General features: G+C 46.6%; 1 protein-coding gene across 2 annotated transcripts in view; it reads right to left on the reverse strand.

Moving 5' to 3' along the window:
- LOC111244428 (uncharacterized) overlaps positions 1-16,397 on the reverse strand; it is a 54,117-nt gene that overhangs the window by 37,056 nt on the left and 664 nt on the right. Inside the window, exon 2 of one of the 2 annotated variants that reach the window (XR_015319891.1) lies at positions 5,981-15,166. Coding sequence is in view for 1 of the 2 variants with exons in the window: in XM_022791562.2 (XP_022647297.1) it covers positions 14,769-15,166 (398 nt within the window). In the remaining variant the exon portion in view is untranslated. Of the gene's footprint in view, positions 1-92; positions 15,167-16,397 lie in introns of those variants that run through there. The other variant, XM_022791562.2, reaches the window with a different exon arrangement.

Raw genomic sequence — 16,397 nt, forward strand, 5'->3', positions numbered from 1 at the left:
GTTATTAATTTATATATATATATATATATATATATATATATATATATATATATATATAGAGGGTGTTCTAAAAAACGCGTACACGATTTTAATTATTATGACCTCAGCTTTTATTTATATATAATTGATATTTAAATTCCAAAAGAATCCACACAAAATGTAACTTTTGCTTATCGCAATAGGCTGTTGATAACAGTAAGCTATTGACTCATAAACTCATTTGCGGCTTTTTGATTCTCCGGTCTCGATGGTCTTTTAGCGTAAACCTAACTGCTAAGATAGCCATACCAAGGAATGTCAATCGGTGTCAAATCTGATAAACGGAAAACGGTTTTTATAGGACATCGCTATCCAACCTATCTGATGGAAGATATGCTGTCACATCGCGATGACAATGTAGAGGTGCTCGTCTTTTTTCCATCATTTTCCATCCATTTTCATCAAAGTCCTCTTGAATGAGCACTAAAGCAGATTCTTATAGTAAATTTAAATTATTAGCTGAGAAGGAATGATCGATTTCAAGTTTTATTCTATATATATCTGCACTTACGAACAGTTTACTTTGTTGTTCGCCAGCAGGAACAGGCTTGACGGCATCTCCCCTTATCTTATATGGCAGATGTGTACTTACTCATAGATTAATGTTATGTTGCTTCCTTCGTTACAATTTGGTCACGCTTATCCGGCAAGATGATTTTGTCCCGCCGATATCACCCGGCGAACGATAACTATCCGTAGCTCTCAATAGGTCATTCCGTGATCTCTTCGTACGTTTCTCCAACGGTATTCCCAAGCCGACTAACGGGTAGGACGCCCGGTCAAAGTTCGGGGTAACAGGTTCACCCACCCACCCACACCAATCGACGACCTGGTGTGCACTTTATTGTGGTGGTAATGCCGCGGCCTTCCCCATTAATCCTTGGTGTCTACCGATGGCTCTACGTTGATACGCCGGGAGGCCGATGTCGTTGCAGGGGCTCGTCGTTATCAAGCTGATAGGCTGACCAGTGGTTGAGCTGCGCTCTTGTCCAAGACTCGGTTAATGCCCGCACTAGTTGAAGTTATTACAGATTGCTTGGGACCCTCTCACTAGGAAGCGCCAGACTCTTTAAGCATATAGCCTTGAGCTACCCGCACATACTCAGTGTAGGAAGTCATTTTCACTGCAGAGAGAAAATTAGTCATAGGTGCTGATCTCATTGTTCTTCGAATACGGCACAAAAACCGAACGTGGGTCTCATACTCAGCTTGTCTATCAGAGACCGCATTGCGCTCATAGAATCGCTGAACGTTTCGCTGGCCTCCCTATAGCGACGTAGGAGGCAACCAGTTCAACTTCAGGCAAACCAGTAAACGAGGATAAAAGGCTGGTATAGTTTTGCTTTAAGATTCTACTGTGTTTCCCCTGAATTTGAATTAAGCACGAACATATATCTTCCCAAAACTTTACCTACATGCCCTCCTTACGATCTGGCCCGGTGGGCATATCCGTTCCTTCGTGAACCGTTCCTATTATTCAGCCCATTACTTGGACTTCTTCTCGTCGAATGTCTCTGGAAGGCGAGTGCCAATGAACTAGCCGTTCGAATAACCCTTTCGCGATTTCAACCATATTGTCAGTCACTGCCACCAAAATCTAGGAAACTGACTCAGCTATATCATTGGCTGGCAGGCGCTTCATGGCACCTTTGTCTTATCTCACACAGTGGCAGACGTGATGAAATAGATTAAGGCTATATATATATATATATATATATATATATATATATATATATATATATATATACCGTTTTTGCCTTCATTGGTTACCGTTTGTCACAGATACTACTGGCTAATGCGAAGCAGCAGCCTCAACACAATGCTAGTGGTTTCACAAGGAAGGTTAAGTTGGTCAGTGTAATAATGGTAGTACAGGTGCGATTCGTTGTCTATTTGCGTAGGGCTCATACCTTCCCTCCAGCATTTTCGTTCATTTGTTTGTGTGTGCAACCCCCAGTTCTTTCGTATTCGGAGGTGTAATGCAGCAGCCTGATACACAGCCGAGATAGATGCAGGTGTAGACAGACTAACTAAATCCGTACGTATTTTTTCGGTTGTCTCTGACTCAGCCAATCTGTCTGTGTCGACCCGTCTGTTCGTCCATGAATTCGATTGCCCTCCCATCGGCCTGTTCATGTGTCCACGCTACTTTTTCTCTCTTCTTCGTTTTTCACCTATGTGTCCCAGCTTATTTTCTCCACAAGGCCTGCGCTGCTACTGTGGTAAACGGCCGCTCGCTATAGGCCAGCAAGTCTTGCCCGTGACCGACGCCGAGAATCTCTATACAAACCTATACTCGTGCATAAACACACGGTTACAAACGTGCATATATAGCCATACACACTCGAAGAAGAGGCAACAATTTGCGTGCTGCACAGCCGGAACTTTACTCGTTTGGTATCAGTTAGAAGTCGCCACTGACGACGACGACGACGACGACGACGACGATGAGAAAGAAAGAGGTCTAAAGATTCGCCTTCCGCTGCTTTCTCTTTTTCCGTCCTGCTTTTCCTGCGCCCCGAAAGCTTTCGCATTTCTGCTGCAGCTACCGTACAGTTCAAAGCAGCAGAAACTACTATTACCAGCGGATAGCTGTTGAACTGTGGCAACCTGACCGTTGTAATAATTTTAATTGGATAGGATTTAAACAGTGCGAGCACAGTTGCGAACACCCACTCGAATGCGGACAAATAGCTGACTAGACAGCTGGGTCGATAGCAACTTTATCCACAGTGGGTAAAGGTTGTCAGCCAACGGCAGCAGGATCACTGAACTACGGATCAACATCGTCCAGTCTACCGTTACCTTACGTGTTACATTGCCACGGACCACGTATTGTATATATTGTCAACGTACACGCCAGAGACCTCACTAAGTAGCGACCAACCGCGGGCGGTTGCGAGACTTCAACAACGCAGAGACTGGATCTCTGACGTGATCCCTCAACGAAGCAATTGGTAGTTATAATGACGCCATCCAATTGCTCTAGTGATCTAAAGTAATCGTTCAAAACAGCTGGCGATTTTTGACGGGTTTATAGCTTGTACAGTAAGCTAGAGCAGTTGCATGTTGACGTTTCATAAAGAGCCGCTTAAACGTTCAGAGCACTCTGTTCAGCAAGCATAACATTATATATATAAGAAGGTGGTTTGTTGAGCCATCGACGAACTTGCACTTAACATCTGCTTCATTGAGCCTAGCATTGTAAAAGCACTAAAATTACATGCTCACGTTCCAGCCTTGTTTTCGTCCTGTGTTCATGAGAAGTGCTCGTGAGGTATGACTCTCGCTCTTGCCGTACAAGAGCCTCTTTGGCGAACGGTTTTAGTAATTGTGAAGGGAAGACGGACATATAAATACAAATGAGCAGAAAGTTTAAAAAACCGAACCTTTTTCGTCAAAAACTTTTTAATAAAGGCAGAATCCGAAGCTGGCGCGAAAGAAACGCTCGTTGTAGTGGCACAGCTAACGGGCCGCGAAGGTGACACGCAATGGCGCGACTTCAGCAGAAGTTCAGCTAGCCTTTTGCGCTGGATGCCACACAAAGCAGAATGAAGAAATGCGAAGAAAAACAAGAAACAGTGCCAAGCTCTGATCTGTTGAAACGAGATACAGAAAGGCCCTTATACTTACGAGGCTGCTTGGTATAGCAGAAACATTAGTGGGTAGATGCTGTGTTGGTAATAGTGGGTCTGATGACACAAGACGAAGCTAGCAGGCGTGCAAGTCTCTCGGCTTGCATAGTAATAACGCTTTCTTCGAGTTTTGTAGCCAAATGGAATGGACGAAACTTAGATGTGCAGGACGAAATGAGGTGATGTTTGAGGAAATGATGCTGAACGTATAGCTGCCATTTCTCGACTCAGCTAGCTCAGATGATGGGACCTTCGATTTCACCAGCTCCGTACCGCAGTCTTCTGCCTTTTATGGCGATACCTTGCCGTCTCTCTGTTTAACTCTATATCAGGAAATGTTTGTTGATGGGTACCTCTTTGCTTTCCTACCTCGATATGCCCCTTCCACTTCGGTACTCTTCTAATGCCAAACTGGCAGAAAGTCTGTACAGTGTGGCGATGAAGGGGAACGGGGAGAGATTCGTCAAAGCACAACGACAGAAAAAGCGAATGAGGGAAAAAGCCAGACACGGAGAGAAGGCAATCGAGTGAGAGGGGTGGCCGGGTTGCCAACTTTTGCTGATCCAACCGCCAAAATGGCATACCAGTGCCCAGAAAAACCGTTGGGTCCGACGCCGATCCGCACCCTATCTAAACCCTGCTTCTACAGGTTTCCATACGACCACGAGGATAATGGCGAGCATTTGGAGAGAAAGCAGCGAGCAGATAATTCTCCTAGGGAGTCTTCCAGCTGGGTAAAGCCTTCCTTTTTTCAGACTTTTAGAACATTCCTGAACTGGTGGATGTAGGGGGGCGTGGGCGGGGCTTTGGAGAGTCTGCCACGGAGCGTATCGGAGCGACCGTGCTCATCAACGCTAGTCAGTCAACTAGCCAGCTCAGGCTCCCCTCAACGAGAAAGAAAAGGACGACGGATCATTGCAATCGACAAGGACGACAAACCGATTCTTTTATCCAACCTAGTCGCTTCATTGACAATCGACTAAGGTAGCTTAAGAAGGCCAGTTCGTCCCCGACACCTCGATATTTGACAGAATTACAGTTATATAGCCTGCGCACAGTTTGTTGGGTTGAACAAATCTCTCGTAGCCTCGAGCATTGTGAGAACATCATTCGTAATAATGGGGACACATTGTGCTCTAGCAATACGGATGTTCCTTTGATGAAACAGTCAACGCGCAGACTGGATCACTTCGTTTGAGTGTAGTTGAGGAGCGATTGTGAGCATTATGCGCTGCTTGACACAGATATTACGTATGTGAATAGTTTTGATTTATAAAGGATTTGGCCGCTTTTAAAACGAAGTCGATAGGTTTGATGAGATGGCATAAGACAAAGGTATTTACCAAATCGGTTATAAACAGGATAGATATAATATATGGCCACTTACGATTACATGGTAAAGGTCTAAGTTTAAATAACTGGAAAATTAGATTTTTAACAAAAAAAACTTTTAAAACTCGATTAGTTTTAACCTATCTCTTAACATGTCCAAATAAGTTATGTAATTTACTCGACGATACCAGAACCGAATTTCCTATGTGGCCAAGTTTGATAGAGGTAGCTAATTATACCAGCTGTAGTTGAAAACCATTATACCAATCAATGCATTCGTACTACTATATAGTTTACTCACACTGTTATTGCTGAAGGGCTCGAACCGGTTGGCCTATAATACTCCATCGTATAGGATCAGTCTGCTACGCAGGCCTAAGACCACAGGTGGCCCTAGTTGTTTCGCACCAAGATGGCTATACACTAAACGGCAACGATAGCCAATAGCTTGGTGACAATATATCTTAAAAAAGCAATACTAAACACAAAAATGGGCTATACACAAAAACATTCCGAACAGAGAGAAACAGCGAATCAAAAGGGAATACAATGAGGTGCACGAATAATAATAATAATGGTTACTGAGTCGATAGCAATCACGGTAATGATAGCGATGATAGTAAGGCTCCTGGTGGCCTTTGCTGGTGACACCGGCATGAAGCAGAGGTTTATCGAGTCACATGACCTGATAGTCCTGCTAACCTAACAGTCTGATCACCTTTATCTCGGTTCGGTGTTCCTCGACAATCAGTTACGATGAGCACTCCTAGTGAGCCATGAGGCCTAGGCTACTAGTGGTGGATTGAACAACCAATATAGTAGAACGGATTTGCTCAAGGAAACTATTGAATGAATCGTCTTGCCAGGGACAACAAGGGGATTCAGGAGCAGAGCTGGCGGATCAGTCGATGAAGGGTCCAGAGCGAAGAATAGGTATCCAGAAAGCACAGAACTTATAAGTTAGAAGTACTCACCGCTGGCTGGTAGGCTGGATGGCAGTGATAGTAGAATCTGTCTTGTCGCTAAGGTTGGCTAAGTTGTGAAACTGGAGGTCGGTAGTAATGTCGGATGATTGCCGCTGATGACGACGAAGTGACCGCCCGCCGCCGAAGAACAGTTGTCGGTCCTCTCTAGCCGTTGGCTGTCGACAATATGCCGGTGACTAAGGTAGTTTTTGTAGGGCCGTTAGTTTTACGCGGTATACGAGCTATGGTAGTTATGCAGTAGTGTTAGGCAGGCTACGCACTAGACAATGGCAGACCTGGCTCGTAGGAAGACATCAGTCTGCCGCCAAGGCAACGGGACTACTTGGCTGTTCCTGGCGCCGAGCAGACTGCCAAAACGGCCCTGCTGCTCGTAGTAAGTGTGTTGTCAGGGTGTAGGAGATTTACTTGAAGAATGTCGGCGCGCCGCAATGACCGCCACCGAGTAGTGCCACCCGCCGGTCCCGTGTGTGCTGCTGCCGCCTGCAGCCGCTGCTGCTTTCGGCTGGCTCCCTCCTCTTCGTCCTCTTGCCAAACCCTCCGTTGCTACCACCACCATCCTCCGCTGCCACCATCCCTTCCGGGGCCCTGATAGCGTCCCTCAACCCTCAGCTTCTCTACGCGCATGCGCCGCACTCCCGAAGGCGAATACCAAACCCCTGCCGATTCCCTTAAGCTTGTCTATTGCCTGACTGCTACTAGCGCCCCGAGCTGCTGGTTGTTCCTCTCTCTTCCTCCGCCCGCGTCTTTGTATCCCCAGTTGCGCTCCCTGTAGGGATACACATACAACACACCCTCTACATCGATCGGGGCAAGCAGACAAGCTAGACTAACTCTTCAGCCTAGCACCGCACTGCCCTCGGCAGCTTGCAGCTTCCTCTGCTGTAGGAAAGTGCTGCTGCCGCTACTGCTTTGGCTGGTACTGCTATGCTAAACCTCCCATCTGATCATCGAAACAAGTTAACGGTGACCTAAGGGCTTAGCCCATCCGCGGCAAGTCGAACCAAATCGAGCTGGCTATAAGCAGAAATGGGCTGGTCAGAGGCCGAATAGACTATGGGAGAAGAGGCGTGTCTTTGGAAACTAAAGAAGTGGGACAAGCGCGAGTGCGCGCGACTGAACGAGTCAGGCACCTAAGCAGTCAGAGCTAGAGTAAACGGGCTAGCAGGATAGTGGACAAGTAAGCGACTGACCACCGGACTAACGCGCGGATTCTACAGGCCCAGTTACAGCGGAGGAAAGACAGGAACCAACAGGCTCGGGAGCTTGAGGAGCAGATGTAGCAGCGGCGAATCAGCGGCCACTGGCGGCAGCAGCACCACTACAGTCGTCCTCTCGGCCCCATAGAACTCCATAGACTAGCTAAAGCGTAAGTGAGCTAGCTGTGAGTGAGTGAACACATAGAGACGCCTGGCCCACGTAGGGACGTCAGAGACGACGGCAGCAGGAGCATGGCGGCTAGCAGCAGCAGCAGCAGTAGGGGCAAGACGCAGAAATAACAGGATTGCTCGAGCTTTCCTCGTCCAAGCCGCCTCGTACGATATACTAGCATATATATATATATATACAGGTCTACTACTATAATAGCTGGCGAAGCCAGCTTCCACCATCACATTCTACTACGACCATGGAGAGAGGAGCAGTTATCTTTGGGAGTGCGCCCTAACCTACCTACTAACCTAAGGGCTACCTGCCTGCTTACTTCTTAGCTACTACTGCACTCAATCCTACTGCTCACAACCTGCGCAATTTGAGGTTGATACTCTGCCTCGCCTTGCCCGCCCGTCACCCCACAAGCCCGACAACTGGAGCGTCGTTTCGCATCTTACCGTCTTCTGCTTCTTCTTATCTCTCGTTCTCCCGTCTGGGAGGGCTTACTCATTGGACATAACCAACTAAGACAATGGCCAAAAGGCAAGAAATACCACTTTTACATGGATAGATAGATAACACATAGGCGGGTGCGTATGGTTACCCCCTATAGTCTTGAAAGGGTGGTAAAAAACGGGAACGCAAACAGAGGATACTCTGCTATATGTAGATCGCAAGTAACCAGGGGCCTATTTGTGTGAAAATTTAAATGCGACAGCAAGATAGCGTTACGAGTACCATTCGTGGTAGTAGGGCATATATCGTATCTCAGGACGGGTTCTTAGGCATGTGCGCAGGTACATGTGCGATCAGTGACAAATTATGGATAAGAAAAGCAGGTTCCAGCGAATACTACGTCGGAAAACGAATTTCACCTGTTTGTTATGGTTTCAAGCGGATATTGTGGATTTGATTGTCGTTAACGCCAATGGACTAGCTGTTCCGTGGATGTTAGCGAAGTCTTAGCGGTACATCATACCGATCTAGGATTATCATGCCTAGAAAAGATATTGCCATACTGAGTGTGGTTGCCTGGAGGAGATGCAGAAGTCTTCACTGCTTGTCAAGTTCGTCTGGAAGGGCTTGTTTGTATCACCGAAAGAACAAATTGCGCTTCGTCAGCAGCGTCTCCCGCACTCCCAGAGTGTCGTAACAGAAGCTTGGGACGGGGGCTATCGCCGTTCGTCCCGCTATCGCTAGAAGCAGGAGGCAAACAGACGCCCAGCTGCCGATTGTCTTCTTTGTTCATTCCATCCTTACTACGGTCAAGCGGGTGTTCATCTTGTTTGTGGTCTTAGAGCTTCGTTTAGTCGACCGCCGGAGGAAGCCTCAACCGGCACGTACATTTAGTCCCGAAGTCCAACACCAGCTACTTTGTTCGGCTACGAATCCGCTTTGAATTGCTCCACCTATCGTTACATCTTACAGGTTCAGGTTAACAGCTCGACTACTGCCTGCCACCGTTGTCATAGACACCTAAGCATTCCCTCACCTAGTAGCCTTTCCTTGCTACCCTCTGGTGTCGTTGTTTTGTAGACCTCGCCGATGATCGTGCCTCCGTCCTTCCGAACTTCATTTTCTCCAATCGAACTGGACTCTTATTTGGTCCTGAAAAATGGCATCAAACAAGCAAATCGCAACAGTTGCCGCACTTAGGCATGCCATTGAGAAAAATGCGGCGAAGCTTTCGTTCCTTCTGTTTCCTATTGCACATCTAATCGTAGAAGAAATCGCATCGAGGAGCCATAGGGGCTCCATCGTAGTTTGCACCGAAGTGCAGAGTGTGTTACCTAACCTATTTTTAGTTATAGGCCTGAACCGTGAAAGAAAATTCTCAGTAAGAGTTCAATAATGATTGCTGTCCAAAAAATAAATAAATTCCAAGTTAATGAATCATTTCGTGTTTCGTGTTCGGCGATCTGCAAATTGAAACTTGGCTAGCCTGTTTTTTGACTAAACTAAGCGCAGATTTATGTTTGAAGTCGTGGGGTAATAACACAGTTATCCAAGTATTCAAAACGGTTGGTTTTCCTTACTTCAGCAACGAAAATGAATATTCCATAGATATATGAGAGAAACGAACGAGTTCCAAAAACCCCGGCGCCACAAATCTTCTCAATAGGGAAATGTCATGATCCGTTATCCCCAAACGGATATTGGTTCATATTTAACGAGGATTCAACGCTATGGGCCGCTTTTCATCCATTTTTCTTAGGGTCAAAATTAATTGACTAATCGGTTGTTATTGCTAGATAACACAAGCTGTTGCTTTAACTTCAAGCAAGCGTCTAGAGAGATTGCGTTCATCGCGGGTACTACTTTGCTTAGAGGCTAGTTGTTGGTCTGTTGAGGGGCTCCCAGTTAGCGGGTAAGGAATGCACCTAGTGACTCGCGAGCTCCTCGGCTTCCTCGCCACCAAACGTTCGCAGTTAAAGTCTGATTCAAAGCCGGCTTTCGCATCCGTTCCCCGGCCATTTCTGCTGGAAGTTTTCAGCCTATACTGTTCTGCTTCGGGAAATGGGGGGCAAGAGAGCGTAGCAGCCAATATTTGTCCATCCGTATGGGGCTACCCGTCCAAGCGTCATGGAATACAGGACAGCTTGAGGGTGCAGGGGCCTACTGTCCATAGAAGAGCGGTGGCGTTAGGAAGAGGATTGGGAATTCGACGGTCGTGACTGTCAGTCAGGGCAAGAGCTAGCGAGTGAGACGGTTGGTTTGGCTGCCAGAGAAGACCTTGCTACGGAGCAGGCCCAAGCAGGCTGCGGCTCTTACTGACCAGCGACTGGGAAGCAAGCGGTAGTTTGCCTTTCTTGGTCTGGTAGGTCCTCTGGTCCCTGAGCGTTCACTCGCTTCGCTGGCTTCGAGCTTCATTCGTGTTGTCTGTCGAGCTACAACTCAGCCAGCCAGCGATGCAAGCAGCCCGCAAGGCAAGGCCCATGAACCATCTCTTCGATGAATCAACCAACGAAAAAATGAATGAGCCGATCGACCCACCGGCCAGCAGGGATACTAAGCATCGAGGTACGCTTTCGGCATAGGTCCCTTCACAGAACTGCCTGTCACAAAACCAGTTTGCCGCTCCGATCCCCCCCAGACGTTCGGTGAAAAAATGAAGCTGGTAGCAGACAAAGAATGGGTCGAGTGAACGTAGCACGAACGGCATCAGGCTATGCCTGACGGTCTTTTCCTTAGTTTACAATCACGCTGTTCTTCTCTCTCTCCCTTTTTTATTCGTCTGTGCTTCGTTATGTGTGACTCTGTTTCTCTCTGTTTTTCCGAGCCTTTCACGGGTTCAATGCGCCGTTCCGGAGTCCCATCGACTGGAGGAGCGACGATAGACGCTCTGGAGGGACCCTTCATTAATAACATAATAATGATTCGAATGGGGCCGATATTCCGGAATGCCGACAGTTTGACTAAATTCTGAAAGTCCAGATCCCCATAGCCGCCCGCCAGCTATTGTATTACTTGCTCCCGGTTGTACATTGCCTTCGCCGTTCCATCGCGGAGGGAGCTCTCAGCAGTTTCATGTTGCACTATACTTAAGTTCACTCAAAGGGTCACGGTCACTGCAACCGGATTAAAGCTTTGTTGTCAAGGCTTCTCCTTGGAGTCTTCGATACATTTCGCTGTTTAGGAATAACGGCCCAAGGGCCGTCTTCTAAAATATAAAGGACGACGTTTTGTATAATAACCGTGCCGCTTGGCATAGCAGCACAGGAATGCAGGATCAATAAAGAAGGGTGAATTAATTGTTTTATTAGCTCTTACCCTTAATATGCGTCTACACAGCTGTAACAACGTCCCATAAATACTGTTTGTTTTTTTAAGTAATCACAATTGTTGTGCAGTGTCGCGTGCATCTATCTGTGCGATGGAACGTGTTGGTTGAGAAATAACTAGGCAGGATCTTCTTTGATTTTAATCTATTGCTTAGAGTGTCTGGCTACCTTTCGTACTCACAGAAACGATCTAACACTGGTACCGCTAGTCGCACGTAAAATGCGGAATGATTTTTCGTTGTAATCAAGCAATTCAACTTACTTAAACTATGCAAGTTCATCTTGCGCACGAAAGCGACACAACCGGATAATAGTCGATACCACCACATCGACAGCGTATACCGTGGGAAAACTACAATAGCTGTTCACTAGAATTTAGCTAGAGTTTCTGCCGGATTGTCGTTGTTATTGCTAAAACCTTACCCATCCGTTACTCTCTCAGATAGGCGAATAGGGTTCGCTATGTCAGTCTTTTGCTCATTCTTGTTGTGGTCGGTGACTAGCCAGGTTGCTACTTAGGTCGCTTGCTTAGGTTCACTATATGTTGCCTATATTTGCATGTGTTTGTGCGGCCATGCTGAAAGTGACACCTGAAAAATGTATTTCTCCCACTTTGGCCCAAGAGGCAGCGGATGTAGCGTTGTGTAGCAGGACCCCATCACCCCGACGACACACCCTTTATACCTATCCTGTCGAGGGGGACAACTCCTCGGGCTATAACGGGTTACTGCGTCTTTTCAGCTTGCCTCTGCTGCTCTACCCCTGGTCCCCACTAGCTATCTAACCCGTTAGTCGTTCGCTGAGGGTCTCCATTGGCTTTTTCTTCGCCCCCTGGCTCTATGTCTTCCTCAGATACAACTTTGCGGCCATGACCAGCCTCCCCCGCGCTGCGTATGCTGTTGTCCGGCCGTCCATAACAACAGAAGCAAATACTGCTTGTCGTCGCTGTATGTGTTGCTTCTACTGGGCTTGCCTGTTCACTAACCACCGAAAGCGGAAACGGGGACACCACTTTCCCGTTGCCACTGCAACTTGGTTAAAGAACCATTGCATGGCGTTGCACCTTTTTTTGACCGGCGTGCTTCTGATTCATGGATTCCTTGTGGGCGTGTATTCGTATGTTTGAGCGCGTCGGTTTGACTGGCCGTATCTGTGAATTGGACGCGTCGTTGTGTGTACTATGTCGCCTCCTTACGACGATGGTCGGCTAAGTTGCCAGCACGATACATCGCTATGGTCCTTCCGTCCTCATGCAGTATCTCCATTTGCAAAGTAGACGACAAGGGGCTAAAAGAAGTAGAAAGGGGTCGACAAGGGACCGTGGTGGAGGATGCGTACGAACAGGTTCTGAAAAAAGAAGCCACCTCATAGACAAAAAGACACATATAGTATTTTCTGTCGAGGCGAAGTGCTCACGTAACACTCTAGCACAAAGCCGAGGGGCCGATGCTGCTGCCACTGGCGCCTTTTGGAAAACAGTGTAAGCTAGAAAATAGCAACGGGAGAAAGGTGAGAAAATAGGTAGAAGAGACACAGCATACGGCCGCGTATACTATTTGCGGTGTTATTACGTGGATAAGGAGCCTTGTGCAGGGCTACTACTACTAGTGCATAGTCTACCTGTAAATATCACACAAGCTTTCCTTAAAACTCGACGCTATGGAGAACGGCGCACTATACGTCCACTTAGTTTCTCCCCAATATCGCCTTTACCGAGTCCATTTCATCTCGATAAAGTAAAGCCAAAATCCTAAAGTGCACAAACGCTTCTTGTCTTTTCGTATGGGATGGTATGGCTGCATGCATTTCGCCGGATGACTTTCCACTGTGTGCCCTTTTCTCATGTACGGCCAGACGCCATTCGCCGTTTGGTGGTAGTGTGTGACACGATCCCTTTACTCTACTATTTTGTTACCCCACTACCTTAGTGTGCGTACACTTGTCACGAATGACTACGAACCTAGGCTTTTAGATGGAAAGCTAATTTTATTTTCCTTAAGATATAATGCATGAATGCATTTTAAGAGTTTTTTTTTGTTTTTTTTTTTGTTTTCATTGTTATAATTATTGTTCTCTGGCCGTTGCCTCATTTGTCTTCATACTTATACATAAAGTAGTTCATGCATTCTCATATACGACCGCAGCGCATCAGCATCATTATTATTAAATAATCATCATCGTTATCCCTCTGCTGCGAATGTGTTTGTGCTATTGGAATTAAACGAGTCTATCCTGTGTGGTGGGGTAACCATACATAGGACAAGCTCTGTCCTTCTCGATCCGCTGCCGGTTCTGACATCGTCCAATTCACCTAAGAGAGTTCAGATTACCCGACTTTGACGAGATCTGTTAAAGCAATTCGTTACCAAAGCAACCATATGGACGCACAAAGCTGAGCGACCTCATTGTCAAGTAACTCCTGCTCGTCTGGCAAGAAGAAGTTTCCGCTGAGACCCAACCGTGACAATGCGTGACAGATCGTGCGTTATTAAGATAGCACATCGTCCGCAGGTCGGCGGCTCTTGGGTACTGACGCGGGATATCACAATGGCAGGAGAGGAACGTGATACCTCAAAGAGGAGTACCAAAATGAGACTTAAGCGTCTCTGCAACAGCAGAGAAGCTCTGTGTCGGATTCTATCGGACTGCCGAATAGCTCTATGTACATGATCACATTGAGCCATGAAGTGGAGAAAAGAAATCTTCTCATTTCTTTCTTGACGGCTGAGTAAAAAAGAAGTTTGACTGCTTAAAAGTTTCGGTTAGTGACGCAAAGTAACATGAGAACTGTTAGTTATACACCAAAGAAGAGAAATAACAAACACACGACTCGGTTTGCACCAACCACTGGGAAGAAAAGGCCGTTAGCATACCGAAACGTCGAAGTGTGAACTGTGAAATTTTTCGTGGTGAATCATGTACTCTTGCTAGCTTCCTTTCTTTAATTTTTCTTTCCTTTTCGTCCATCTTTTCGAAGGAACCCTCCCGAATTGGAGTAAGACGTTCACTTCCTACGGAAAGAAACTATACAAGTATGTCAGGTCTTTCGGTCGGCGTCGTCGCCAGATCAGAAATGCTTGCGTCTCGCAACTGACCGGCTAAAGCTTTCGGACTGATGAGTTTTTCCCTACCTAGATAGATTCTACAATGGGAATAGGCCAGGATGGCACAATCAACCTGCTGTCTGCACGCTTGTCTATCTTCCTTTTCTTTTCCACCCTTTCTTTCGTATCTCCACTCTGCTCCTTTTCGACTCAGCCTGTGTATAGTACAGGTCTATCTTCTTCCAGCGATGCTTTAAATTGTATATCTGTATGTATATATAATTCTATATGAATGTGTATAATATATATGTATATATATATAATATGCCCAAGAAGGTTGCCGACCCGAAGAAGGCCTCGAGTCGGTAAAGCTAAAGACTGCTGACTGTTTCTTATATCGATTCGGGCTGCCCGCATACAATTTTTTGTTGGGTTATCTTTTTCTTGTGATTTTTCTGGGTAGATGAAAAGGCGGCCCACATTCTTTCTCCTTTCCCTTCAGCTTCTTTCAGTCTATCACTTATCGTTTCCATTTTAGCATCGGTGGATTAAACGTTGATTGTCTCGTAAACGATATCAGTTTTACGAAGTGTGTTCATCGCTGACCACGCCATCGTTGTCTTGACCAGATAGATCGGGTGTGCCCAGTCCAGGAGGCAGGGGCAACCCGCCCAGTCCGCTTTGATAGGCGACGATCCGGCGAAGTTCATCCAACGCTTTTGTCTGCATAAGAATGTAGTTTTTCGCTAGCAGAAGGGTGGCGATCTTCGAGAGTTTTCGCACAGAGGGCGAGTGAGCATAGGGTATCACAGAGCGTAGTTCGTCCAAGGCGTCATTGAGGTCATGCATCCTTCTTCGTTCACGTGCGTTGATACTCAGTCTCAGTGAGCGACTGCCCTCGCGTGGATCCTCGACCGTGCGTCGCTTTCTAGCTGGACCCTCCCCGTGGCCAAGGAGGCCCTGATTTTCCTCAGCCCCACCTGCGTGAACGCAGTACAAAACAAAATAATGACGAAATGTGCCGTTTAGTATAATTATTCGATTTGACTGGCTTCACCTACCTTGTCCTAGTATGTAGTCCAACATCAATGTAAAACGCATCGAAGAAATAAGCGTCAATAAATTTTTGCTATTCGAAAATGGCTTTGCACAATTAATCTGCTCTATATGTTAAGAAATTCTTCATCTCGGTAAATTGATTTCTTGTCGTTGTTGTCGCATAGAATTCGTTTTTCCTTGGCGATTAAAGAAGCGTAGACGCAAAGGTAATTTTTTTTTAAAAGGAGTATCCGATAAAGGCGTAGTCATATGCTTTTCGCTTAATATAGATTTCTTTGCTTCAGGACGGAGATTGTCAGTCGAAAGAGAAGTCCTTACAACGTACAGCGTTATTAGATCCTGTTGGCGTACTGCCTCGTGAGATTGGCAACGAATTAAGTTGATTCCCTCGAGAATATTGAGGAGAAAAGTATTTTGCTAATTTCAGAACTAATAGCGAAAAAGGAGGTCGCAATTTTAAGTTCAAATCAGGTCTCTATTGTACAGGTCGGCCTCGCCATTTCTCGTGCCCAAATAAAACACAAGGACCGATAACTTCTGCCGCAGGTGCCAAGCCGATCAATGGCAAGAACCCGTTTGATTACACCGCTTACGTAGGGCCCTGTCCGTGAACGAAGTATGTATCACAAACCAATTACAGGTACGGCTAGCATTTCTACGCTAGCACCGGATGAGCGATGTCTGCTGAAGAAGGTGCCGACTCGGCATCAAGAGGTTAAGTTACAGATGAATCTGCCTGGCATCTGCAGTCTTCTTCGGAGGTAAACGAAATAAGCGTCAGCGCTGGAATGGTTGCTGACGCCGCTTCTGCTGAATAGAGACGTGAAATATTGGGGTGCAAGGGACGCTGAAGTATTAGCTGTTAGGGGACAAATGCAGCTACCAACGATGCCATGGCATCATGAGTAAAAAGGCCGATAGGTTCCTGCCCTATTGCTGGTTGGATTGGTGATGTGAGATCCACCAAAATTCGAGAAAGCTGAACTAACTGACTGTTGTATTATTCATCTATTTTAGGGCTGGGCAAATCGGGGAATGGGTCTGGGGAATCGGGGGGGAGGGGGGCTCGGATGTACCCACATCGTTGCCACACGGCGTAACACTGACGTGAAAGAGCGAACCACTAACGAATGGATTGGTCGAGATATGGAG

Source organism: Varroa destructor, unplaced genomic scaffold (genome assembly GCF_002443255.2).
Source record: "Varroa destructor unplaced genomic scaffold, Vdes_3.0 BEIS01000002.1, whole genome shotgun sequence".
In the NCBI taxonomy this organism is placed as follows: Eukaryota; Metazoa; Arthropoda; class Arachnida; order Mesostigmata; family Varroidae; genus Varroa; species Varroa destructor.